We start from the raw sequence: 26,737 nt of genomic DNA, 5'->3' as shown, positions 1-26,737 counted from the left end.
GGCTACAACTAGAAATATGAAAATGACTGAAGGATAAATCTCATTGGCTAAGGCAAATATACACTTAATGTAATAGATCAACTACTTATAAAGATAGTAATAGTTTAAAAGACAAAAGTAATAAAATCATCAATGTCCACAATTAGTTAAAGGATACACAAAGCTAAAGGATACAAAATATGATGTCAAAATGTAAAAGTTGAGAGGGGAGTAAAAATGCAGTGTTGTTAAAAACATTCAAACTTAAGAGATTAATAAACTAAAGTAACCATGTATATATAGATAGATTGCTCCATATAAAACTCCATAAATAACCAAAAATCTACAATAGATACACAAAAGAAAAAAACATGAACACCATATATAGTCATCAGATCAAAAGTAAAGAGTTTTAAAAAAGAAAAGAACAAAAAGAACCATAAAAATGACCCCAAAACAATTAACATCATAAAAGTGTAATAAGTACATACCTATCAATAACTACTTAAAAGATAAATGGATTAAATGTTCCAATCTAAGAATGTAAAGAGCCTGAATGTATATTAAAACAAGACCCATATATATTCTGCCTACCAGAGACTCATTTCTAAAGACACACAAAGACTGAAAGGGAACAGGAAAAAAAGTATCCTATGCAAATGGAAACAAAAAGAAAACCAAGGTAGGAAAACTTAAACAAAATAGACTTCAAAACAAAGAGCTGTCATAAAAGACAAAGAATGATATTACATAATGATCAAGGAATTAACCCAAGAAGAAAATGTAGCAATTGTAAATATATGCATTCAACATAAGGTTGCCTAAATACATACATCAAATATTAACAGATATAAAGGGAGATACTGACAGTAACACAATAATACTAGAGAACATTAACACCCCACTTAGATCAATGAACAGACCATCCAGACAGATTATCAATAAGGAAATGCTGGCCTTAAACAACATATTAAACCAAATGGATTTAATAGATATCCATAGGACATTCCATCCCAAAGCACCAGAATATACATTCTTTTCAAGTGCACATGGGACTTTCTCCAGGATAGTTCACATGCTAGGTCACAAAACAATTTCGATAAATGTAAGAAGACTGAAATCATCTTTGCCAACCACAGCACTATGAGACTAGAAATCAACTACAAGGAGAAAAAGAACAAAAAACCTGCAAGAAATACAAACACATAGAAACTAACCAATATGTTACTAAACAACCAATGGATCACTGGAAAAATCAAAGAGCAAATAAAAAAATACCTGGAGACAAATGAAAACAGAAACACAATGATCCAATATCCATGAGATGCAGCAAAAGCCATTATAAGAGTGAAGTTTATAAAGAGAGATGCCTACTTCAGTATAGCAGAAAAGTCCCAAATAAACAATATAAGCTTATGCTTAATGGAACTAGAGAAATATGTACAAAACCCAATGTTAGTAAAAGGAAGGAAATAATAAAGATCAATGCAGAAATAAATGAAATAAAAACCAAAATAAGCCAATAAAAAGATCAATGAAATTAAGAACTGGTTCTTTGAAAAGATTACAAAATTGACAAACCTTTAGCCAAACTTATCAAGAAAACAAAGAGAGGGCCAAAGTCAATAAAATCAGAAATGAGAAAAGGAGAAGTGACAGACATACAGAAGATCATAAGAGATTACTACAAACAATGAAATGAACAACCTAGAAGAAATGGACAAATTCCTATAAGTGTACAATCTCCAAAGACTGAATGAATAAGAAATATGAACAGATAAATTATCAGTAATGAAACTGAATTAGTAATTTTAAAAAATTCCCAAAAAACAAAAGCCCATGACCAGATGGCTTCACAGGCCAATTCTACCAAACATTTAAGGAAGAATTAACATCTATCCTCTCAAATTATTCTTTAAAACTGCAGAGGAAGAAAACGTCTGGACTCTTTCTACAAGGCCAACATCACTCTGATACTAAAACTAGGCAATGATAGCTTTTAAAATTAAAATAAGAAAATTAAAAGCCAATATCACTAGTGAACAGAGATACAAAATCCTCAAAAAAATATTAATAAACCAAATTCAAAAATACATTAATAAGATCATGCATGATAATCAAGTGAGTATCCCAGGAATGCAAGGATGGAAAAATCAATCATACAATTATACATCACATTAACAAACTGAAGAATAAAAATTATATGACCACATCAATAGATGCAGGAAAAAGCTTTTGACAAAATTCAACATCTATTCATGATAAAAACTCTGAACAAAGTGAGTATGGAGGAAACATACATAAACATAGAAAAGGCCATATATGAAAAGCCCACAGCTAATATCTTTCTCAATGGTAAAAGCTGAGAGCATTACTTCTAACTTCAGGAACAAGACAAGGATGCCCCCTTGAACCTCTTTTATTCAACACAACGTTGAAATTCATAGCTACAGCAACCAGACAAGAAAAAAATTTTTAATGCAAATGGAAAATGTAGAAAGAAAACTGTCACTGCAGAAGACATGATACCATAAATAGAAAATCCTACATATGCCATCAAAAAACTACTGGAACTCATCAATGAATTTGATAAAGTGGCAAGATATAAAATTAATATACAGGAATCTGTTCATTTCTATATACTAACAACAAACTATAAAGAAGGCAGAGTGCTGAAGAATTTATTCTTCTGAACTGTGGTGCTAGAGAAACTCTTGAGAGTCCCTTGGACAACAAGGAGATCAAACCAGTCAATCCTAAAGGAAATCAACCCTGAATATTCATTGGAAGGACTGATGCTGAAGCTGAAGCTCCAATACTTTGGCTACCTAATGTGAAGAGCCTACTCATTGGAAAAGATCCTTATGCTGGGAAAGACTGAAGGCAAAAGGAGAAGAGGGTAGAATAAGATGATATGGTTGGATGGCCATTGATCAACAACTCAATGGATAAGAGTTTGAGCAAACTCAGGGAAATAGTGAAGGACAGGGAAGCCTGGTGTGCTGTAGTCCATGGGGTCACAAAGAGTCAGACACAACTTAGCGACTGAACAATGACCAACAACAAACTATCAGAAAGAGAAAACAAGAAAACAATACCATTTACAATTGAATCAAAAAGACTAAAACATCTAGGAATGACTCTAGCCAAGAAGGTAAAAGACCCACACTTATTAATGAAAGATATTCAAGATGACACAAACAAACGGAAAGATATATTGTGCTCATGGATTGGAAAAAATAATATTGCTAAAATGACCCAAGTATTAATGTTAATATTACCCAAGGCAATCTACAGATTCGATGTAAGACCTATCAAAATACCAATAGTATTTCCCATAGAATTTGAACAAATAATTCTAAAATTTGGATGGAAACATAAAAACCCCTCAATAGCCAAAACAAACTCTAAAAAGAGCAAAACTGGTGTATCACACTTCTTGGCTTCAAACTATACTACAAACCTACAAAAATCAAAACAGCATGGTACTAGCACACACACACACACACAAAAGATACATAGCTCAATCAAACAGAAGAAATGAAAAGCTCAAATGGGCAATTAATCTATTATAAAAGAAGCAAGAGTATACAATGGGGAAAAGATAACCTCTTCAATAAATAATAGTGGGAAAACTGTACCTCTACAAGCAAAAAAAAAAAAAAATCAAACGACTACTTCCTCATTCCTAGTACAAAAAAAAAAAAAAAAAATGAATTAAAGACTAAAATCCAGGGCCTGAAATCATAAAATTCTAGAAGAAAACATAAGCTGTATGCTCACTGACATCTGTCTTGGCAATATTTTGGGGGATATGTCTTCTCAGACAAGGGAAACAAAAGGAAAAATAAATGTACACATCAAAGCTTTTGCACAGTGAAAGAATCTATCAACAAAACAAAAAGGCCACCTACTTAATGGGAGAAGATATTTGCAAATGATACATCCAAAAAGGAGTTAATATCCAAAATATAAAAAGAATTCACCAGCTCAACATCAAAAAACCAAACAATCTGATTAAAAAATGAGCAGAGTACCTGAATAGATAATTTTCCAAAGAAGACATACAGATGCCCAACAGACACGTGAAAAGATGCTCAACATCACTCATCATCAGGGAAATGCAAATCAAAACCACAAAATGAGATATCATCTCAGGCTTGTCAGAACGGCTGTCATCAAAAGTCTGCAAATATCAATTGTTGGTAAGGATGTAGAGAAAAGGGAACCCGCATACACTGTTGGTGGGAATGTAAAATGATAGAGCCATTATGGAAAACAGTATGGAATTTGCTTTATTAAACTAAACTAAAAATGTGTGTGTGTGGGGGGGGGGGGGGTGTGCTCCATTGTGTCCAACTGTCTGCAGTCCAATGGACTGTAGCCCACCAGGCTCCTCTGTCCATGGACTTTTCCAGAAAAGAGTACTGGAGTGGGTTGCCATTTCCTATCCCACAGGATCTTCCTGACCCAGGGATCAAACTCATGTCTCTTGTGTCTTCTATGTGGGCAGGCAGATTCATCCACTTTTGTGACATACTCCATGTGTTCACGTCCGTATGTGATCCCATCCCCTACATTGTGGGCGCAACCTAGTGACTCATCCTAACAGAACACAGCAAGAATGATGGGGAGTTACTTCTATGATTAGGTTACAAAGGACTGTCTCTCATGCTAGCCTTGATGGAGCAGGCCACCTGGCAAGGGACTGAGGACCTTAGACCATCTGCCCAGGAAGAACTAAGTCCAGCCAACAATGATGAGTTTGGAAGCAGACCCTACCCACTTGAACGACGGTCAGCCTCTGCTGACAACTTATTCTCAGCCTGTGAAAGACCCTTAAGTGGAGGATCCAGCTAAGCAATGCTCAGATTTCTGACTCACAAAACTGTAAGGAAACAAACGTGTCATTTTAAGATGCTGAATTTTGGAATATGTAGACCCAGGTTCAATCCCTGGGTGGAGAACATCCCTAGGAGAAGGGAATGGCAACCCACTCCAGTATTCTTGCCTGGAGAATTCCATGGGCAGAGGAGCCTGGCGGGCTATAGTTCATGGGGTTGCAAAGAGTCAGACATGACTGAGTGACTAATAGGTTATCTGATACTAGATAACTAACATACTCTTCTTTCCTGTATATCTATATCCTAGTGTTAATAGCTCTAAGAAAATACTTACTAACCAGTTTGTACACAGTTGATGAGACCGATCTGATTTCTATCTTTATTACCTTTTGGATTTACATTAGCCACATTTTAGAAACAGCATTCATTCAAAACACGCCAGGAAAGTGATCTAGTGCTGGAAAGAGTCTTGCAGAACATCTGGAAATTTTTCCCACAAAAAAATGTAAGGGAACTATGCTCATGGAAATCCAGTATTTGTGAATTCCACATTTATAAGATAAAACTGTTTTAAACTCACCTCCGCTCCTTGAGGAATGAGCCAAAATCCTGGTCCACAGTAGCCCAGCAGCTCTGCCCAGCAGCCCCATTGTGGTAGGGGCTCAGGGAATCTGCCCTGCCAACTCCTTGCTGTGGCCTGCGGTTGCTGGTGTTGAGTTCCACCAGCCCTGAGCCTCCCAGGCCAGCACTCGTGGGAGCAGATGTCTGATGTAGCTCCATCTCCAGCCTGCCAGAGGCCAGCCTGCCATCTTTGTTCTCTAGGTGCATGTTTCTGTTGCAACTCTTCTCACTGGGGTCAAACAGAAAGAAACTGCTGTTGATAAAAAGCAAACTGGGAATATCATTTGCACCTTGAGGAATTTATACTACTGAATGGTATAGTAAAAAGACCTCTTATAACAAGGACTTTATCATGTTTCAGCATTCTAATATCTAATATTATATTCCAATGTATGCTCATCTCCAAGGATGAATATTTTAGCATATTTCACACTAGCAGTGACCTAACTATTCAACAACAAAGTATTAATTAGGGTAAATTGTGATACTTTCAGAGAAGGCAATGGCAACCCACTCCAGTACTCTTGCCTGGCAAATTCCATGGACAGAGGAGCCTGGTAGGCTGCAGTCCATGGGGTCGCTAAGAGTCAGACACGACTGAGCAACTTCACTTTCACTTTTCACTTTCATGCATTGGAGGAGGAAATGGCAACCCACTCCAGTGTTCTTGCCTGGAGAATCCCATGGACAGAGGAGCCTGGAGGGCTGCCATCTATGGAGTCGCACAGAGTTGGACATGACTGAAGCGACTTAGCAGCAGCAGCATCAGTGATACTTTCACAGTATAAAACACTATTCAAAAATAAACATCCTCTAAAGATGTTGATCATGGGAAATGTTTAAAATGTGGTAAACACCACTGGTATAATGGGATATATCTCTTGGAATAAATATGTTGCAGAGAGGAGGCCAATTCTTACTCCACATTGGAAATTTCCTTTGACTTGCTTTTCATTGCTTTTGTTATTATAATCATACATAATGGCTTGCCTCAAAGAACCCTGCCTGACTGTAAACTAAAGTGCCTTTGTTCGGCTCGTGAGAGACGATCTGTCCCTGCCCACCTGTGAATAGGAGATTAACACACCCCTTCCTCTCCCCTAGAGATGTTTTGCAAGATTGAATACCCTTTCATTTTACTCCCTCACTGCCTTTCCCTCTTTATTCTGCCTTTCAACTTTATTTCCTCATTGCTTCTTTCTCTCTGACTCTACAAAAGAACCCAACAAGTTGGTTATTTTGAGGCACGAGCCTGCCATCTTCCCAGTCAGCTGGCTCCCTGAATAAAGTGTCTTCCTTGTCTTAACATCTTGCTTGTATTTATTGGCCCATCATGAGGCAAGTTTTGCCAAGTCCAAGCTTGGTAAAACCTAGAATATACATAGAACAGAAGACCAGAAGGTCATAGCCTCCAAAGTATGGCTACTTCTGTGTGATAGAGATACAGATGATTAGGGCTTTCTTGTCTTTATCTAGGATGTGACTTTAACAATTTTGCATCTAGCAAATTAATACTCTTGCAGTAAGAAAACAATAATGAAGTAGGAGATAGAAGGTCTCCAGGTTAGAAATTTATAGCCACCCTTCTGCTTGCATTCTTGAGATAAGAGATAGGTGGGCTTCAGTTGAGGTATTTACAATTAGCCAGCCTCCTCTTTGCATTTCTTGAGATAAGAGATAGATAGTCTCCAGTTGCAGAAGTTACAGCCAGCAGAAGAAACAAGGTAAATAGCCAATCTTTGTCTCTTACCTCAAGGGAATAATCACGGCAAGGACAAAGAAAGGAAACAACCCTGTCTGATAAGGGAGACACTACACAGACACTACCCTGGAGAAGGAAATGGCAACCCACTCCAGTATTCTTGCCTGGAGAATCCCATGGACGGAGGAGCCTGGGGGGCTACAGTCCACGGGGTCCCAAAGAGTCGGACACGACTGAGCGACTTCACTCACACATGTAAAAGGCTCCTTGGAGTCAAAAGTCAGAGGATTAATTCCAGGCCATAATGAGTCTTGCTCCTCCCAGAAGCCTTCACTTCAAGACCCATCTTGGCTAGGGTGTGCATGCGCACCCCAGGGGAGAGTCCTTCAACAAATTAACCAAGGGGAACAAAGCAAGGTGATTGGCCTGAGCAAAGACAAAGACCCAGAGAACTGCCTGTTTATAAAGGATTCAAATTTCCCAAAGGTGTGACTCTCTTGAGTTTGCCCATGCACATTTCCTCATGTACTTTTCTCTTCAATAAACTTTTTACTTTACTCTTTATCTTCTGCCTCCTCACCTGAATTAGTTCTTGACTGGGCAGGCAAGACTAGGGATCTTAGCCCTAACTGCTGGCTCCTGTGGTCCAGTGGTAAGGACTCCCAGACTAGGAAACTAAGACCCTGCTTCCAGCTACCACTTGCTGCTGCTTGCTGCAAGCTGCTGCTTAGTCCTACACACATCTGGAATCAATAATACCTACTATAAAAATGAGAAAAATCACTATACTTGCAAGGTTATGGTGTCTTACTTTGGGGATTATGTTTTAACCTTTTATCAATCTACTTGTTTATATAATAGTTGGCAGCGTCCCACAACCCCACAATTACCTGTGGTTGGCAGCAGAATGGTTTGCTATCAAAGGTTGCTCTTGTCAACTACAAATTGGCACTTGCCTGTCAACTACAAATTGGCACTTGCTGAGAACATTTGCCAGCAACTGAACAAGGCATTTGTCATCTGCCTCTGCAGAGATCGAACCCTGTGCTGCTATAGCTGTTGACCTTCAACACCCCCTGAGAGAGTTCAGGGTGGAGTGAGGCACTCTGTGTTCCAGGGGATCTGGTGGAACAGGTATTTAGACAATTAGGTATTTCCAGGAACTGATTTCATGATCCCAATCCTTGTATCTCTTCATAGCTAGAAAATCACCAAATCCCTTCATGGGGAACATCAGCTCCTCGTCGATAGGGCCCACATGGGGTCTCATTGATAAGATGGCTTGTTGTGTAGACCTCGAAAAGAATAAATCACAGTGATCTGTGAGACTGACCAAATTGCCCAAAAGGCATGCTGTTATCTCACTGGCTCCTATCTTCTCAAAGCTGCAAGACCACCAGATTCCAGACCTCCGGCTACATGACCATCCCTTCAGAGAATTTTTCATTGGTGGGGTATTAAGGACTCTGTCAAAAGGGAGAACACTGGTTCTCTTTAAGGGCCAGTCACCTGCTCTTTTCCGTCTAATAAACTTCCCTTTCCTTGCCTGACTGCCCAGCTCGCTTGCTCTCTTTACTGCACACTCATCTTATACTCGGGACTAGCAGAAACCTTTTGTAAAGTAAGCACTTGGTGGTGGTGGTGGTTTAGTTACTAAGTCATGTCCAACTCTTGCAACCCCGTGAGTAGCCTGCCAGGCTCCTCTGTCCATGGGATTCTCCAGGCAAGAATACTAGAGTGGGTCACCATTTCCTTCTCTAATAAATGGAGCTTAATGGCATCGACCTCACTGGGCCATAAAGGGGCTCAAGACAAAGACTCCTAAAGTTCTCGACACAAGGCCTGGTACCCAGGCAGTTTTCTATGCAGAGTAAGTTCACTGTGAGCAATGACCAGGAACACTCCTGGGGGCCTGCAGGGTTCCCTGAGGGAAAGGAGCAGAGTGCCCACCTCCCTAGTCTGACAGAGGGCCAGAAAACACTGGCACACATGCTCCCCTCAAGGAAGTGAACTCTCCCTTCACCAAAATCTTATATATTGACCTTCCCTGACTGCCTCTTTGGAGCAGTGTCTCAGAGCTCTCTGAGTTGCTGTCTCCCAGGCTGTAGTTCTCCTTCTGCTCTAAATAAAACTTAACGTGCAGCTTTCAAATTATGCATATTTTTAATTGACACTTTGAAGCCAAAATCACTGTGAGCTACTGTTGAGTCGGATTTGAAGCACTGGGAAGCAATGTACACACCTGTAGGTGGAATGAGAGCAATTCATGGGTCCACCACTCCTTGTCACTCAATTCACAGAGGCTTGCAATGCCCTATGATCACAAATTCTGGAGGACCCAGGATGTGTGGCAGTTCCAAGCAAGTATAAAGTAAGTGTATTTTGTCTAAAACTGAGTAAGTGGAGTGATGACAACCCAAGGGTCCATACATTCTGGTGGAACAAAAATTTACAAGTACAGAAAGGCAACAACTTTTGAAGAAACCCAAATGACCATGGAAGTTTTAGTATTTTCTTATTGCTATGATTTCCCTGCTTTCACCCAACACTTACATTGAAAAGATGACTTACTCATCGGTAAGCAGAAGGCAGAGTGTTGATAGAATGTACTTGTATCAAAAGGCAAAATAAAAATATTAGAGGAGTTAGTTTGACACAATGTTTCCTTGTCTGGTAAAAACAAACTCCATATGCACATTTAAGTCAGGAAACACAAATTATGCAACTTCTGTGATTCCATCTACAAGTTAAATACTCTCACATTTGTATTTTAAACCGATGCTGTACAAGATGAACAATAAAATTTATGCTAATAATTTACAATTTTAATTTTTCTTTAGACTCATAATACCAAATAGCAATTTAAAACACCATGACAAATTGACAGACTATGGAAGAAAAGAAAAATCTTTATATTTTAATACTATTAATGACATTTTTTCCCATTTTTTGAACAAGGGGCCCACATTTCATCACGCACTGGGTCTCACTCTCTCCCCTTCAGAGAATTATCCTCTTAGCTCTCCACTGCCTTCTTCTTTCCTCCCTAAAGTACTCCAGGTGCCATTGCAATACAGCATCCACCCTTATCTCATGGCTACTGTCTTCCTGGCATGTCCCTTCATTTTTTGAAGATCTGAGACCTAGCTGTGATCACTCTCTCTCATTCTCTCTTCCACCACTTCCCCTCCATGACTACACTTGCTGCTATTTTTTGGAGTAACCATCCACTTCCTGGACTCTCAGCTACTTGAGTGCCTCACCAGCAGGAAGCTTACCTGCTCCCACATCAGCCAACATCACCACGTTCTCACTCCCCTTTCCCAACTGAGATTTTGTGGTCCAGCCAACACCCTCCTTTTACTTGCTTTCTCTTGTATTCTGTCAAGCTCACCTGTTACATGAGTTTTCTATTACTGCCTAATAAATTACCACAATAATAGTAGCTTAAAGCAACACACATTTATAATCTCAGCATCTCAGTGAGTCAGGGGCAAGGCTTAGTTCAATCTTCTGCTTTGGAACTCAAGAGTCATTCAGTTGGGAATCAGCTTCCAAGATCACTCAGTGTTGGCAGAATTCACTTCCTGGTAGCTGTAAGACTGAGGAACTAGCTTCTTGCTGGCTATCGACTGGAGGCCACACTTACTTCCCACAGGCCTCCTACAGCCATGGAGTAACAGCCCATCCATCACCTCTGCCATATTCCACTGCTTGGAATCCAGTTACAGGTCCCACACTCACTCAAGGGCAAGGGGTCATCACACAAGAGTGTGAACACCAGGCAGTGGGGATCATGGAGGTCATCCCAGAGTCTATCTGCCACCCATGGCAAGATCTCAAACTTGGCTCATCCACCCTGAGCCACCAGTTAAATGGCTGAATGTGGCCATAGAGAACCCTGGGTCCTGCTGTTGGTCTCATCTGACCTCCACATGCAGGATTCTCAATGGGCTCAGCAATTCCCAGCAATCCTAGTGCATCTCCCAAGGCAATTTTCACTGCTGTTCTCCTCTATCTCCTTCTTTAAACCCATATATACCTTCCCGTCTCTCTAGTCTCAGCCACTGATTTTGCCTCATCCTTTCCTCACTGAGGGAGTCAGCCAGGATCCAGTAAGGAAAGCTGTTCTGTGTACATAAACATAGAAGTTGGTTACATAGGAAGTGGACATGCTGAAAAGCTAACCAGAGGCCAGAGATTAGCACCAGCAGGAGACCTCCACCACCATGGCTGAGAGACAGAGGGAGAAGATGAATGCAGGGACCATGGAGGGGTGCTTTCTGGTAGGAGCTGGAGCCCCAGAAGAGATGCCTCCTAAAGCAGGGTGGCACAAAGCAAAGTATTGGCCTCTCCCTTCCTCCCTTCCCCAATCCCCCAGTACACTCTCCTATAGGCCAAACTCAGCAGAAAGTTGCTGACCACAGAGCCTAAGCCAGAGCCAGACACTGAGATTCAGAGAAGAACACAGCAAGGGCAAGGAATGTCTCCAAGAGAAAAAAGTTCCACACTGACAAAATGAAGCAATTAAAATAAAGTACCCAGCCTTCCAAGGACATGCCTGCCTGCCGCCCTACCAGGTACACTAGAGACCTCCCACTCTCACCTGCTTCAATTGCTTTGTTACATTTCTATTCCTTGTCTCCTGAATCATTCAGGCCAGAATGTAAACATAGTGTCTACACTAAAAAGTTACATCTGAGGATTTGTGCTTCCAGGAACACAGAGTGGAACTATTTTTCCCTCTTCTTCCTATGAAGTATAAAGAAAAATCTGACATTTTATATAAAACAACTTGCTAAGAAGTTTTCTTATTTCAGTAAGAAAACTCTGAAAGGTGGGCAGAAGAAGGCAAACAAGTTAGTTAGGGACCCAAGAAATGACACAGCAGTGAGACTGTGTCCTTGGATTTTTATCATGTCTCATATATCCCAAGCAAGGTGCTGAAGAAGTCAGCAACCTAGAAACACCAACAGATGTAGATCAAAAAAAGCCCTAAGAAAAGCCTGTCCTCTCTAGCCAAAGAAATATGAATGCAGCAGCCTAGTAGGTTAGAATGCTTTTAGACAATAACTACTGCAGCCAAACACTGCAAACCCACATTCAATGAGAGAGCAAAGGCCAAGTGGTAAACCTAAACTCCCACCCTCACCAGGCTGTAATAAGCAGACCAGTCTCCCATCCCCACTGGAGAGGTGTCTAAGAAAGCACACAGGGAGATGGCACATTCATCTGTCCTGGGTACTAGGAAGTCCAACCTCTTCCACATGCATGCCCCCTCATGTAGGTGGAGACCACAAATGGGGAACCTGAACTTCAGTCCCACTTTGCAATAAGGGAAACTCTTTGCCCTTGTTTTGAGGTGTCAGAGGAGGCCAAGTGGAGAGTCAGAACTTTCACCACTGCAATAATGAGGCCACCTCACAACTATGTCCCTGGAGGCCACATGCGGAGCAATAATGAGGTGGCCTAATCCCTCCCAGCTAAGAAGGTATCAGTAGGGGCTCAGTAGGGAGCTCCCACACCACCATCCAGAAATAGCAGGGAATCCTTCCCTACCTTGATATCAACGTAGGCTAACTGGGGAACTTGGATTTCTAATCTTACCTGGCAGGAATGAGGCAGTACCTTCTGCTGAAATGTTATCAGAGGAAACCAGCTAAACAGAAGGTTTAAATAGGAACTGGAGCTTCATAATACTCAAAATGAGCAAGTTTCTGTCAAAATCACCTGTCACAGTGACAACCAAGAAAATATCAACTTGAAAGAAAATAGATGATAATACCAAGATGATGAACAGGGACACCTGGTGTGCTGCAGTCCATGGGGTCCTAAAGAGTCGGACATGACTAAGCAACTGAACTGAACTGAACCAAGATGATAGGGATGTTGAAATTATCTGACAATGATTTTTAAGACAACCAAAATGCAAAATGAAAATGTTTCAAAAGGCAATAACAGACAAAATTGGAACAAAAGCAAAATTTAAAAATTCAGTAGATGGGTTCAAGAGCAAAGTGGAGGAAAGAGAAAAGAACCACTGAACTGGGAATTAGAACAATAGAAATTATTTAATACAGACAACAGAGAAAAAAATGAACAGATCCTCAGACCTGTGGGTCTATAACAAAAGGTATAATCTTCATATAATCAAAATTCCAGAAAGAAATGAGAAATACTATGTAGCTGAAAAAGTATTTGAAGAAATAAAGGCTGACAAGGCTTCTTCCAGCCATGTGGGTCCTGTAAAGCCTTCTCTGGCCTCGTGGGTCCTGGCAGCCCAAGTGCCACTCCAGAAGGGGCTCCTCTGGCCAACGGTCCAGCTGGGCCAAGGGCCATCCCCCTCCAAGGCTTCCTCCACCTGCACCAGCCTCTGTGGGTATGTTTATGAAGGCTTATGCCCTGTTGGTCTCCATGGACACGTGTAATCTGGACCAGCTCCAGGAACAGACGCTGGTGAGAGGAACACACAAGAGGTTGGTCTCACATAGTGGGCTCAGAAACTACTTAGAGTAGTTTCTACTACTGAGAAGCTGTGGGTAGACTGCAGCTCACCACAGTGGCAAGGACACTGACAAGAGGAGGTACCAGGAAATTTTTTTTAATGGCAAGAGTTTGACATTTTATTAAGAAACATCTTTTTTTTTTAATGGTAATACAAAAATTGTATATATAATGTAGATTTGTACAGGTATACATACACATAAATGCTCACACATACACACAAACTTGCTCATCAGAATCAAACCCTATTTTGTTAAAATCCTAAATAAAAAAGAGAAGCATATTTATTCTCCTAAAACATACTGTATATAAAGCTGTCAGACAACTTGTAAAACTGAAACTGTTTTGAGAAGAAGGCAGGCACCCCACTTATCCTTTCTCTGGCCTAACACAAACGGTCTTGGCAGAAGGACAGTACACAGGGCAAAGCCAGAGAAGGGAGCTGCTATCATTACTATCAATAGAGCAAGATACCTGAAAACCAGTGAGGAAGCACATGATACAGAGTGTGACCTAGATTCTCAGGAAAAAAACACTAATAAACAGAAAATATGTGGTAGGGAAGGAGGGGAATAGAAAGAGGAAAAACAAGGTCCATAAATTAGAAGTGACCTACTGATTAAGTTCCAGTGCCTGGGAAAGGCTCAATGAAATAAGAACAAAGGAGTCACAGAAGCAGAAGTAGTTAGAGGGGAAGAGGAGGCGAGAGAGACAGGGAATCGCAATTTCCTGCCGTTAAGAAGCCAAATTGCTCTGTAGTAAGAGTCTAGAGTTTACGGATATCACCTCACCTCCTAATATTGGAGGGGCTTGGAAAAAAAAAAGCAGCACCAGAGTTTCAAAGCTACTTAAGTCGAACTCACATGTTTTTGCTCCTGGTCTCTTGTTAAATATACTGGCACAGGAAATAGAGCACTAACTTAGAAGGGGAAAATATCACATAAAATGGAAATAGATAAGAGTTTAGAGCAGCACATAGGTGTTCTTGATACATATTCCATTCTAAAGTTCCTTTTCTGGCCATACAGAGATGTCTACACAAGGAGTAGAGAACAGGAGGCCATTCTCCAGTAAATTTGGATGAAAACCAATTCCCACTCAAAATTAAACTTCTAGGACTAGTTCTCTTGGTAACCATGCCAGGGGTCAGGCCTGCAGTTCTATGGAGGGATCACCAAGTACAAGCTGTTGGACTAACAGAGAATTTCATGTGCCAGTGAATATTTATCAGTGTGAGGTCTCCTGGAGATCCTCGTGTAGGCACCAAGACCTGACTCCACCCACCTGCTTGCAAATTCCTATGTTGGACACTTCAGACAAAACAACCTGCAAGACAGAAGCACAGCCTCACCCATCAAGAAAAATGAGACAGCAAAAAATATGTTACATAAAAAGGAGCAAGATAAACACCTACAAAATAACATAAGTGAGGAGAAGATAGGCAACCTATCTGAAAAAATATTCAGAATAATGATAGTATGCTGCTGCTGCTGCTGCTAAGTTGCTTCAGTTGTGTCCGACTCTGTGCGGCCCCATAGATGGCAGCCCACTAGGCTCCTCTGTCCCTGGGATTCTCCAGGCAAGAACACTGGAGTGGGTTGCCATTTCCTTCTCCAATGCATGAGAGTGAAAAGTGAAAGTGAAGTCGCTCAGTCGTGCCCGACTCTTAGCGACCCCATGGACTATAGCCTACGAGGCTCCTCCATCCATGGGATTTTCCAGGCAAGAGTACTGGAGTGTGGTGCCATTGCCTTCTCCGAATGATAGTACAGATGATCCAAAATATCAGAAATAGAATGGAGGCACAGAGGCAGAAAATACAAGAAATTTTAACAAGGACTTAGAAAAACTAAAGAGCAAACACTGATAAACAACACAATAAATAAAATGAAAAATACACAAAATTACCTTAAATGTAAATGGATTAAATGTTCCAACCAAAAGACACAGACTGGCTTAATGTATACAAAAACAAGGCCCATATATGTTTTCTACAAGAAACTCACTTGAAACCCAGAGACACATACAAACTGAAAGTGAGGGGATAGAAAAATATTCTGTGGAAATCAAAAGAAAGCTGGGGTAGTAATACTCATATCAGATAAATGAGACTTTAAAATAAAAACCATTAAAAGAGAGTAATGATCAAGGGATCAATCCAAGAAGAGGATATAACAATTACAAATATTTATGCACTCAACATAAGAGCACCTTAATACATAAGGCAAATGATAATAGCTATAAAAGAGGAAATTGACAGTAACATGATAATACTGAGGGACTGTAACACCCCATTTATACCAATGGATAGATCATCCAGACAGAAAATAAATAAGGAAACACAGGTTTGAATGATATACTAGACCAGGTAGACCAGTTGATATTTATAGGACATTCTATCAGAAAGCAGTAAAATACATTTTCTTCCCAAGAGCACATGGAACATTCTCCAGGATAGATCACAGCTTGGGCCACAAATCAAGCAATGGCAAATTTAAGAAAACTGAAATCATATCAACCACCTTTTCCAACAACAATGCTATGAGATTAGAAATCAATTAAAGGAAAAAAATTTTTTTAAAAAATGGGAGCTAAACAACATGCTATTAAATAACCAAGAGATCACTAAAGAAATCAAACAAGAAATTTAAAAAATCTATCAAAAAATGATAGTGAAAACATCATGGCCCCAAACCTATCAGTTCAGTCGCTCAGTCATGTCTGACTCTTTGTGGCCCCATGAACCGCAGCACATCAGGCCTCCCTGTCTATCACCAACTCCTGGAGTCCACCCAAACCCATGTCCATTGAGTCGGTGATGCCATCCAACCATCTCATCTTCTGTTCTCCCCTTCTCCTCCTGCCTTCAATCTTTCCCACCATCAGGGTCTTTTCAAAGGAGTCAGCTCTTCACATCAGGTGGCCAAAGTTTTGGAGTTTCAGCCTCAACATCAGTCTTTCCAATGAAAACCCAGGACTGATCTCCTTTAGGGTGGACTGGTTGGATCTCCTTGCAGTCCAAGGGACTCTAAAGAGTACCACCACAGTTGAAAAGCATCAATTCTCCGGCGCTCAGCTTTCTTCACAGTCCAACTCTCACATCCATACATGACTACTGGAAAAACCACAGTATTGACTAGATGGACCTTTGACAAAGTGAAATCTCTGCTTTTTAATATGCTGTCTAGGTTGGTCATAACTTTTCTTCCAAGAAGTAAGCATCTTTTAATTTCATGGCTGTAGTCACCATCTGCAGTAATTTTGGAGTGAAAAAAAAATAAAGTCAGCCACTGTTTCCACTGTTTCCCTATCTATTTGCCATGAAGTGATGGGACAAGATGCCATAATCTGAATGTTGAGCTTTAAATCAACTTTTTCACTCTCCTCTTTCACTTTTATCAAGAGGCCCTTTAGTTCTTCTTCACTCTCTGCCATAATGGTGGTGTCCTCTGCTTATCTGAGGTTATTGATATTTCTCCCAGCAATCTCGATTCCAACCTGTGCTTCCTCCAGCCCAGCGTTTGGGATGCAGCAAAAGCAGTCTTAAGAGAGAAGTTTGTGACAATGTAATCCTACCTCAAGAAACAAGGAAAATATCAAATAAACAATTTAGCCTTATACATGAAGCAACTAAAGAAAGAAGAACAAGCAAAACCCAAAGTTAGTAGAAGGAAATATATCATAAAAATCAGAGAAAAATAAATGAAATAGAAATGAAGAAAACAATAACAAAAATCAATGAAACAAAAAGCTGGTTCTGTGGGAACAAAAACAATATTAATAAACCTTTAGCAAAACTCATCAAGAAAAAAGGAGAATATTAAAATCAATAAAATTAGAAATGAAAAAGGAGAAATTACAACTGACTCCACAGAAATACAAATTATCATTTAAGACTGCTACAAACAACTATATGCCAATAAGATGGATAACCTAGAAAAAAATGGACAAATTCTTAGAAAAGTACAACCTTCCAAGACTGAACCAAAGGAAATAGAAAATATGAACAGATTAACCACAAGTAATGAAATTAAAACTATGATGAAAAATCTTCCAAAAAAATGAAAGTCCAGGACATGATGGCTTTGCAGGCAAATTCTGTAACATTTAAAGAAGAGCTAACACTCATCCTTCTCTAACTCTTCAAAAAAATTGCAGAGGAAGGAATACTCTCAAGCTCATTTTACAAGGCCACCGTCACCGAGTTAACAAAACTAGACAAAGATATCACAGAAAAGAAAATTACAAGTCAATTTCACTAATGAACATAGATGCAAAAATTCTCAACAAAATACTAGCAAACAGAATCCAACAACACACTGAAAGGATCATACACCATGAAAAAGTGGGATTTATTCCAGGAATACAAGGATTCTTCAATATATGTAAATCAATCAATGAGATACACCACAGTAACAAATTGAAGAATAAAAACCATGTGATAACCTGAATAGATGCAGAAAAAGCTTTTGACAAAATTCAACTCATTTGTTTTATATATATAACATATTATATATATACATGTATATATATATATAAACTCCAGAAAGTGGGTATAAGAAGAATCTACCTCAATATAATAAGGGTCATATATGACAAATCCACAGCAAACATCTTTCTCAGTGGTGAAAAACTGATAGCATTCTCAATAAGATAAGGGATAAAACAAGTATGACCACTCTCACCACTACTATTCAACAATAGTTTTAGAAGTCCTAGCCATAGCCATCAGAGAATAAAAAAATAAAAAGGAATCCAAACTGGAAAAGAAGATGTAATCTGTCACTATTTGCAGATTATATGATACTATACATAGGAAATCATAAAGATAACACCAGAAAACTACTAGATCTAATCAATCAATCTGATAAGGTTGCATGATACAAAAGTAATGCACAGAAATCTCCTCCATTCCTATACAGTAAAAAATGAAAGATAATAAAAAATTAAGGAAATGAGCCCATTTACCATCATATCAAAAGGAATAAAATATCTATAAATAAACCTATCTAAGGAGATAAAACACCTGTACTCAGAAAACTATAAGACACTGATGAAAAAAATCGAAGATGACAAAAACAAGTTTTTGGATTAGAAGAATCAATATTGTGAAAATAGTAATACTACCCAAAGAAGTCTACAAATATCAAGAGAGTATGGAAATGGCACAAAAGCAGAAATACAGATCAATGAGACAGGACAGAGAGCCCAAAGATAAACCCACACACTTACGGTCCCTTAATCCATAACAAAAAAGGGCAAGTCTATACAATGGAAAAAACAGTGGCTTCAATAAACGGTGCTGGGGAAACTGACAGCTACATGTTAAAGAATGAAATGAGACCACTACACAACACCAGACACAAAAATAAATTCAAAATAGAATAAAGACCTAAATGTAAAATCAGACACTAAAAATTCTTATAGGAAAACATAGGAAGAACATTCATTGGCATAAACCACAGAAAGATCATTGTTACCTAACTACTAGAGTAATACACCATCAGTATTCTGGCTCAGATGGTAATAATCTGCCTGCAGGGCAGGAGACCTGGGTTCGATCCCTGGGTGGGAAGATCCCTGGAGAAGGAATGGAAATCCATTCCAGTATTCTTGCCTGGAGAACTGCATGAACAGAGGATCCTGGTGGGCCACAGTTCATGGGGCCGCAAAAAGTCAGATATTCAGATATGACTGAGTGACTAGCACTTTCACTTTACTCTCCTAGAGTAATAAAAATAAAACTAGAAATAAATAAATAGGACCTAATTAAACTTAAAACCTCTTGCACAGCAAAGAAAAACATAAATGAGACAAAAAGACAACCCTCAGAATGGGAGAAAATGTTTGCAAATGAGGCAACTGCAAAGGGATTAATCCGCAAAATATACAAATAGCACAAGCAGCTCAATATAAAAAGAAAAATTATCAAATGACCTAAACAGACATCTCTCCAAAGACATACAAATCGCCAACAAACATAAGAAAAGATGCTCAGCCCTGCACATTATTAAAGAAATGAACATCAAAACTACAATGAGGTATCACATCACACCGGTAAGAATGATCTTCATCAAAAAATTAACAAACAATAAAGATGAAGAGGGTAACTCTTGCACTGTGGTGGGAATGTAAATTGACATAGCCATGATGAAGAACGGTATGACAGTTCCTTAAAAAACTGAAAATAGGACTATTACATGACCAAGCTATCCCACTAGTGTGCATATACCCTAAGAAAACCATAAATGAGAAAGACACATGCACCCCAGTATTCACTGCAGCACTATTTACAGTAGCCAGGACATGGAAGCAACCTAAATGTCCATTGACAGATGAATGGTTAAAGAAGATGTGGTACATATATAAAATGGAATATTATTCAGTCATATAAAGGAATAAATTGGGTAATTTGTAAAGACGTGGATAGACACACAGAGTCTGTCATACAGAGTGAAATAAGTCAAAAAGAGAAAAACAACAATCATATATTAATGCATATATGTGCTGTATGCAGGTAAAGAAGAATAGAACTGGACATGGAACAACAGACTAGTTCCAAATTGTGAAAGGAGTACATCAAAGCTGTATATTATCACCCTGCTTATTTAAATTATATGCAGAGTACATTATGCAAACTGCAAGGCTAGATGAAGCACAAGCTGGGATCAAGATTGCCAGGGAAAATATCAATAACCTTAGATATGCAGATAACACCACCTTTATGGCAGAAAGCAAAGAAGAACTAAACAGCCTCTTGATGAAAGTGAAAGAAGAGAATGAAAAACTCAACATTCAAAAAAACTAAGATCATGGCATCTGGTCCCATCACTTCATGGCAAATAGATGGGGAAAAAATGAGAGACTTTATTTCTTTGAGCTCCAAAATCACTGCAGATGGTGACTGTAGCCATGAAATTAAAAGATGCTTGCTCCTTGGAAGGAAAGTTATGACCAAACTAGACAGCATATTAAAAAGCAGAGACATTATCTTGCTGACAAAGGTCTGTCTAGTCAAAACTATGGTTTTTCCAGTAGTCATGTATGAATGTGAGAGTTGTACTATAAAGAAAGCTGAGCACCAAAGAATTGATGATTTTTAAATTTGGTGTTGGAAAAGACTCTTCAAAGTTCCTGGGACTGCAAGGAGATCAAACCAGTCAATCCTGAATATTCATTGGAAGGACTGATGCTGAAGCTGAAGCTCCAATATTTTAGCCACATGATGCGAAGAACTGACTCACTTGAAAAGACCCTGATGCTAGGAAAGATTGAAGGCAGGAGGAGAAGGGAACGACAGAGGATGAGATGGTTGGATGGCATCACCGACTCAATGGACAGAGTTAGAGCAAGCTCCAGGAGTTGGTGATGGACAGGGAAGCCTGACATGCTGCAGTCCTTGTGGTCGCAAAAAGTCAGACACGACTGAGAGACTGAACTGATATGTGGAATGTAGAAAAATGATACAGATTAACCTATTTGCAGGCCAGGAATAGAGATGCAGGTATAGATAATGGATGTGTGGGCACAGTGAGGGGAGTCAATCAGATAAACTGGGACACTAGGATTGATGTATGGGCACTGCCATGTGTAAAACAGACAGCTGGTGGGAACCTTCTGTGCAGCCTAAGGCTTTCAGCTTGGTGTTCTCTGGTGATCTAGATGGGTGGGAATTGAGAATGAGAGGAGATCCAAGAGGGAGTGGATATATGTATATATATAATTAATTCACTTTGTTGTACAACATTATAAAGCAACTATATCCCATTAAAAAAAAAAAAAGAAAGAATGGTTGAAAATTTCCCAAGTTTGAGAAAGTACATCTACCTACACTTTGAAGACATTTGTAAATTCCAAAGAAGATAAACCCAAAGAAATCTATACCAAGATATACTGTAGTCAAACTATTGAAATCTAAATCTTTCTCTTGAAACCATTAAGAGAAAACTGAAGATGTCACTACATGGGAAAAAATTCAAATACAAAACCCACAATGGCCAGAAGAAGTGGCATCATAGTTTTCAAGTAATGAAAAGAAAGAACTGTCAACCCAGAATCCTCTATCTAGAGAATATATCCTTTAGGAATGTAGGGGAAATCAAGACCTTAGGTGAGAGAAAACTGCAAGAATTTGTTGCCAGTAGACCTATCCTAAAAGAATGGCTAAAGAAAGTTCCTCTAAACAAAAAAAGGAAAGATAAGTTTTGGAGCAGCAGCAAGGTAAAAACAACAATGAAAACACGAAAAATATGGGTAAAAACAATGCATTTTCTCTCTCTGGAATTCTGTACATTATGCTTGATTTTTGAAGGGAAAATTGTTAACACTCTCTGATCTGGTTATCAAAGTATGTTGTTATGGTTCAGTTGCTAAGTCATGTCCAACTGTTTTTGATCCCATGGACTGCAGCATGCCAGGCTTCCCTATCCCTCACTATCCCCTGAGTTTGCTCAAACTCATGTCCACTGAGTCAGTGATACCATCTATACATCTTATCCTCTGTCACCCCGTTCTCCTCTTGCCCTCAATCTTTCCCAGCATCAGGGTCTTTTCCAATGAGTTGACTCTTCACACCAGGTGGCCAAAGTACTGGAGGTTCAGCTTCAGTATCAGGCCTTCCATTGAATAGTCAGGGTTGATTAGGAAAATCTTTACCATCTGAGCCACCAGGGAAGCCCTATAATATATGCATGCATGCTAAGTCCCTTCAGTCGTGTCCAACTCTTTGCAACCCTACAGGCTAAAAAGCACAACTAAAGAATCTGCCTGCAATGCAGGAGACCCAAGTCTGATCCCTGGATCGGGATGATCCCATGGAGAAGGGAATGGCAACCCACTTCAGTATTCTTTCCTAGAGAATCCCATGAACAGAGGAGACTGGCATGCTACAGTCCATGTGATTGCAGAGTCAGACACAACTGAGCCACTAACACAGAGTGTGGGCAATCTACACGAAATTCACTACAAAATAACAAGATAGGTAGACTAAAAGTAAAAAGATGGAGAAAGATATATCATTCAAGCATTAATCAAAAAAAAAAAATGAGTGACTGTATTAGTACAAGATATGGTAGACTTCCATGAACCATGAACTTCCAGAGAGCTGGAGAAATATCAATAACCTCAGATATGCAGATGACACCACCCTTATGGCAGAAAGTGAAGAGGAACTAAAAAGCCTCTTAATGAAAGTGAAAGTGGAGAGTGAAAAAGTTGGCTTAAAGCTCAACATTCAGAAAACTAAGATCATGGCATCCGGTCTCATCACTTCATGGAAAATAGATGAGGAAAACAGTGGAAACACTGGCTGACTTTATTCTTCTGGGCTCCAAAATTACTGCAGATGGTAATTGAAGCCATGAAATTAAAAGACGCTTACTCCTTGGAAGGAAAGTTATGACCAACCTAGAAAGCATATTCAAAAGCAGAGACATTACTTTGCCAACAAAGGTCCGTCTAGTCAAAGCTATGGTTTTTCCAGTGGTCATGTATGGATGTGAGAGTTGGACTCTGAAGAAAGCTGAGTGCTGAAAAATTGATGCTTTTGAATGGTGGTGTTGGAGAAGACTCTTGAGAGTCCCTTGGACTGCAAGGAGATCCAACCAGTCCATTCTGAAGGAGATCAGTCCTGGGTGTTCATTGAAAGAACTAATGTTCAAGCCAAAACTCCAATACTTTGGACACCTGATGTGAAGAGCTGACTCATTGGAAAAGACCCTGGTGCTGGGAAAGATTGAGGGCAGGAGGAGAAGGGGACAACAGAGGATGAGATGGTTGGATGGCATCAGTGACTCAATGGACATGGGTTTAGGCGGACTTCGGGAGTTTGTGATGGACAGGGAGGCTGGGCGTGCTGCAGTTCATGGGGTCACAAAGAGTCGGACACAAATTAGTGACTGAACTGAACTGAACATTCGCACTCATGCTTTCCTTAAGCCTGTGTAGCAATGTATCTTGCCCTAGAACTGGTTTTTCTTTAGGTTGGGAGCTAATAATTACGTAGCCACGGGATGTCTCTTTTGCTGTTCTTTTCAAGCCTTTATCAATTCAGTAGAAAAAGTTTTATGTATACATATATAAATAGTAAGTGAAAGTTGCTCAGTCATGTCTGACTCTTTGCGACTCCATTGACTGTAGCCCACCAGGCTCCCCTGTCCACGGAATTCTCCAGGTGAGAATACTAGAGTGGGTTGCCATTTTCTCCTCCAGGGGATCTTCCTGACCCTGGGATCAAACTGGCTTCTCCTGAGGCTCCTGCATTGCAGGCAGGCTTTTTACCCCTGAGCCACCAGGGAAGTCATGTATAAATAGTAAGTATAATATAACATATATATTTTGAAAAACTTAAGAATTTTGCCTAGCTAAACAAATTTATGACATTTTAGTTCCACTTGTTTGACTAGAATGTTATGTTTCTAATTTACATTCAGTCAAAACTTTGATATAGTTCCATTTATTCTGACATTTAGTGTTACTGCTAAAGTCTAGAAAGGTTATTTTGGTGATTTAAAAAAAATTTTGAATGAGTCATGAAAATCCTAATCCAATTCTGAGAATATAAAGATATACTATGTTATTAAAAAGAAAAACAATAGGAAATAACATGTGATACAGTATTATTAACTAAAGTACAGATTTCGTTCAAATTTCTCACAAGTTTGTTCTAGTGTCTATTTATTTTCACACCTTATTTAACTGCACTGAGCAGCTTCAGCTGCATGCAACAAATTCTTGTAAATTCTCTTCATGTTTATTCTATCACAAGTATTTTCTACTTTTTCTTGTTATGGCTTCTTAGATATACCCATCATTTAAAGGTGAATGTTTAATTTCCAAATACATAGTTTTTTAAAGTTATCTTGTATATTAATTTCTCATTTAAATTTAACTTTCTTCTCTGCAATCACTCTCTGTGGTTTTTCAGCCTTCTAACTTTATTGAGGCTTTCAATGGCTAAGTCAAAGATCTCTCTTGGTAAATCTCTCTCTTCACACTGTACTTCAAAATATGTGAGCTATTTTCAAATATAGTTTGACATTGATTTCTAACATAATTCCACAGTTAACAGAGAACAGACTCTGTATGACTTCAATACTTTTAGACCATGAAATTTTTCCACCTTGTTTTATGTCCCTGGATCTATTCCAGTGTCTCCTAGTTAATAGTCTATGGGAACTTGAGTAGAATTTATATCCTATTGTTGTGTGAAAACTGTATAAATCTTAATTATGTTGAATTGGCTCATGGTGTTTTTCAGGTCTACCATATCCTTCTGCTTCTCTGTATAATCATTCTATTAACTTTTGAATGTTTGACATTGCAATTCAAACCAAAAATATTAATTTATCTACTTTAAAAATAATTTTAATAATGAAACTATATGTAATTTGTTATGTGTTTTCCAAGTCTCCTGTAAATGTGTAAAATCATACATTTTGTAATTTAAAAAATATAACTGTGATACAAGTATACAATTTACAGCACAGGGGATATGGCCAATATTTTAGAATAACTTTATATCAGTATAATCTACCAAAATATTGAATCACTATATTGTACACCTGGACTAAATATAGTATAAATCAATTATAATAAAAGAAAGAAAAACATTATTAATAACAATAAATGACATTTGCTGGAAAAAAAGGAAAGAAATGGGTGTTATCAAAACATCATTTTCTGCTTAAATATGTATAATACTTGTCTATTTGTTAATTATACTTTAATAAAGTTAAAAAAAGAACTGAAAGAAAAAGCATGTGAGTGGTTAAACAAATGATATTATCATGGGACATTTATACTCACAAGCCACTGAAACATGCAACAACTTGCATGAATGCACTTTCACAGAGATAAGCTATTCACAAAAGGTTACATATCATATGATTCTATGTGTGAAACATTATTGAAATGACAAAATTATAGAAACGGGACCAGCTTAGCTGTTTCCCCCCGGTTAAGTGTGGGGTGGGGTGGATGGAATGTAAGTGTTGAAAAAGGGCAACACGATGGTCCTTTGGTGATGGGACGCCCTATATCTTGGCATCCTGGCAGCCATGTTGTACTATAATTTTGCCACTGGAGGAAACTTTGTAAAGGGTTCAGGGCATCTCACTACTATTTCTTACAATTGCATGTATATATACAATTGCCTCAAAATAAAAAATTGAATCTCCCTGTCTTCCCAGAGTCATTCAGCCACTACCCAGTTCCTCTCCTGTTCTATATAGCACAACTTCTCAAGACTATATTCATTTCTCCTTTATTGAACCCACTCCACCCAAGCTTATGTCCCCCAGTTTGATGAAAAACAACCTTGCCAAGGTCACTGGTAAACTCTCAACTCTGTCCCTCTCCGGGGTTCTCAGCATCCTACTGTGCAAGCACCCTTCCTTCTGGTCCCACGACTCCCTGGCCCTCTGGTTCTTCTTCTCATTCTCCTTTGCTGACTCCCTCCCCTCTTCCCAGCCTTTGTCTTGAGCCCTCCCTCCCTAGATTTCAGTCTCAGGGCTTTAGACACAGGCCACTCTGAAGATGTTTATCTCCCATTCCAACCTTCCCTGAGCTCAGGCTCCCACCACAGCCTCCTCTGCATCCCTGCTCATCACTGACCAGTGACTCTGTTCTTGCTCAGCTCACTTTCTCAGGGTGACTGAGGGTTCTGCTCACCCAGAGGTCCCTCTCTTTCTCTTATGTTCCTCATCCTGTTCCTCTAAACATATCCCAAATCCTCCTGCTTGCACCTCTTACACATGTGATTGGAAAACCCCAGCCCACAGCATGTCCACTGGGAACACTCGCCAGCACCCCTGCCCCTGGCTGAACTTCCACTGAACCCAAAGCCTAAGTCTGGTCTCATCCCACTGAACCCCATGCAACTGATCTATTGAAAGATGTCTAGTGCTCACCCTGAGAACGCCACAGAAGAGGGCCTGGTCAAAATATGAAGGTAAGCTTGGGCTGGGACAGACACCTGCAGTGAGCAGGAGAGGTGCCATCCCTGGCACCCTGACCATCTGGAGCAGGAACCCTCCAGTCAGTCAGATTTCCACACCAAAATAACCAAGTTTCCACCAATTTAGGAAAA

At 39.4% G+C, this 26,737-nt stretch overlaps 1 protein-coding gene across 1 annotated transcript in view; it reads right to left on the bottom strand.

Moving 5' to 3' along the window:
• OCA2 (OCA2 melanosomal transmembrane protein) overlaps window positions 1–26,737 on the bottom strand; it is a 284,959-nt gene that overhangs the window by 247,447 nt on the left and 10,775 nt on the right. Inside the window, exon 2 of the mRNA XM_070381524.1 lies at window positions 5,404–5,673. Within this exon, the coding sequence (XP_070237625.1) occupies window positions 5,404–5,651 (248 nt within the window). The 5' untranslated portion in view covers window positions 5,652–5,673. The remainder of the gene's footprint in view (window positions 1–5,403; window positions 5,674–26,737) is intronic.

This window comes from Bos mutus, chromosome 2 (assembly GCF_027580195.1).
Source record: "Bos mutus isolate GX-2022 chromosome 2, NWIPB_WYAK_1.1, whole genome shotgun sequence".
NCBI classification, from domain to species: domain Eukaryota; kingdom Metazoa; phylum Chordata; class Mammalia; order Artiodactyla; family Bovidae; genus Bos; species Bos mutus.
This window is presented reverse-complemented; position numbering and strand designations above follow the sequence as displayed.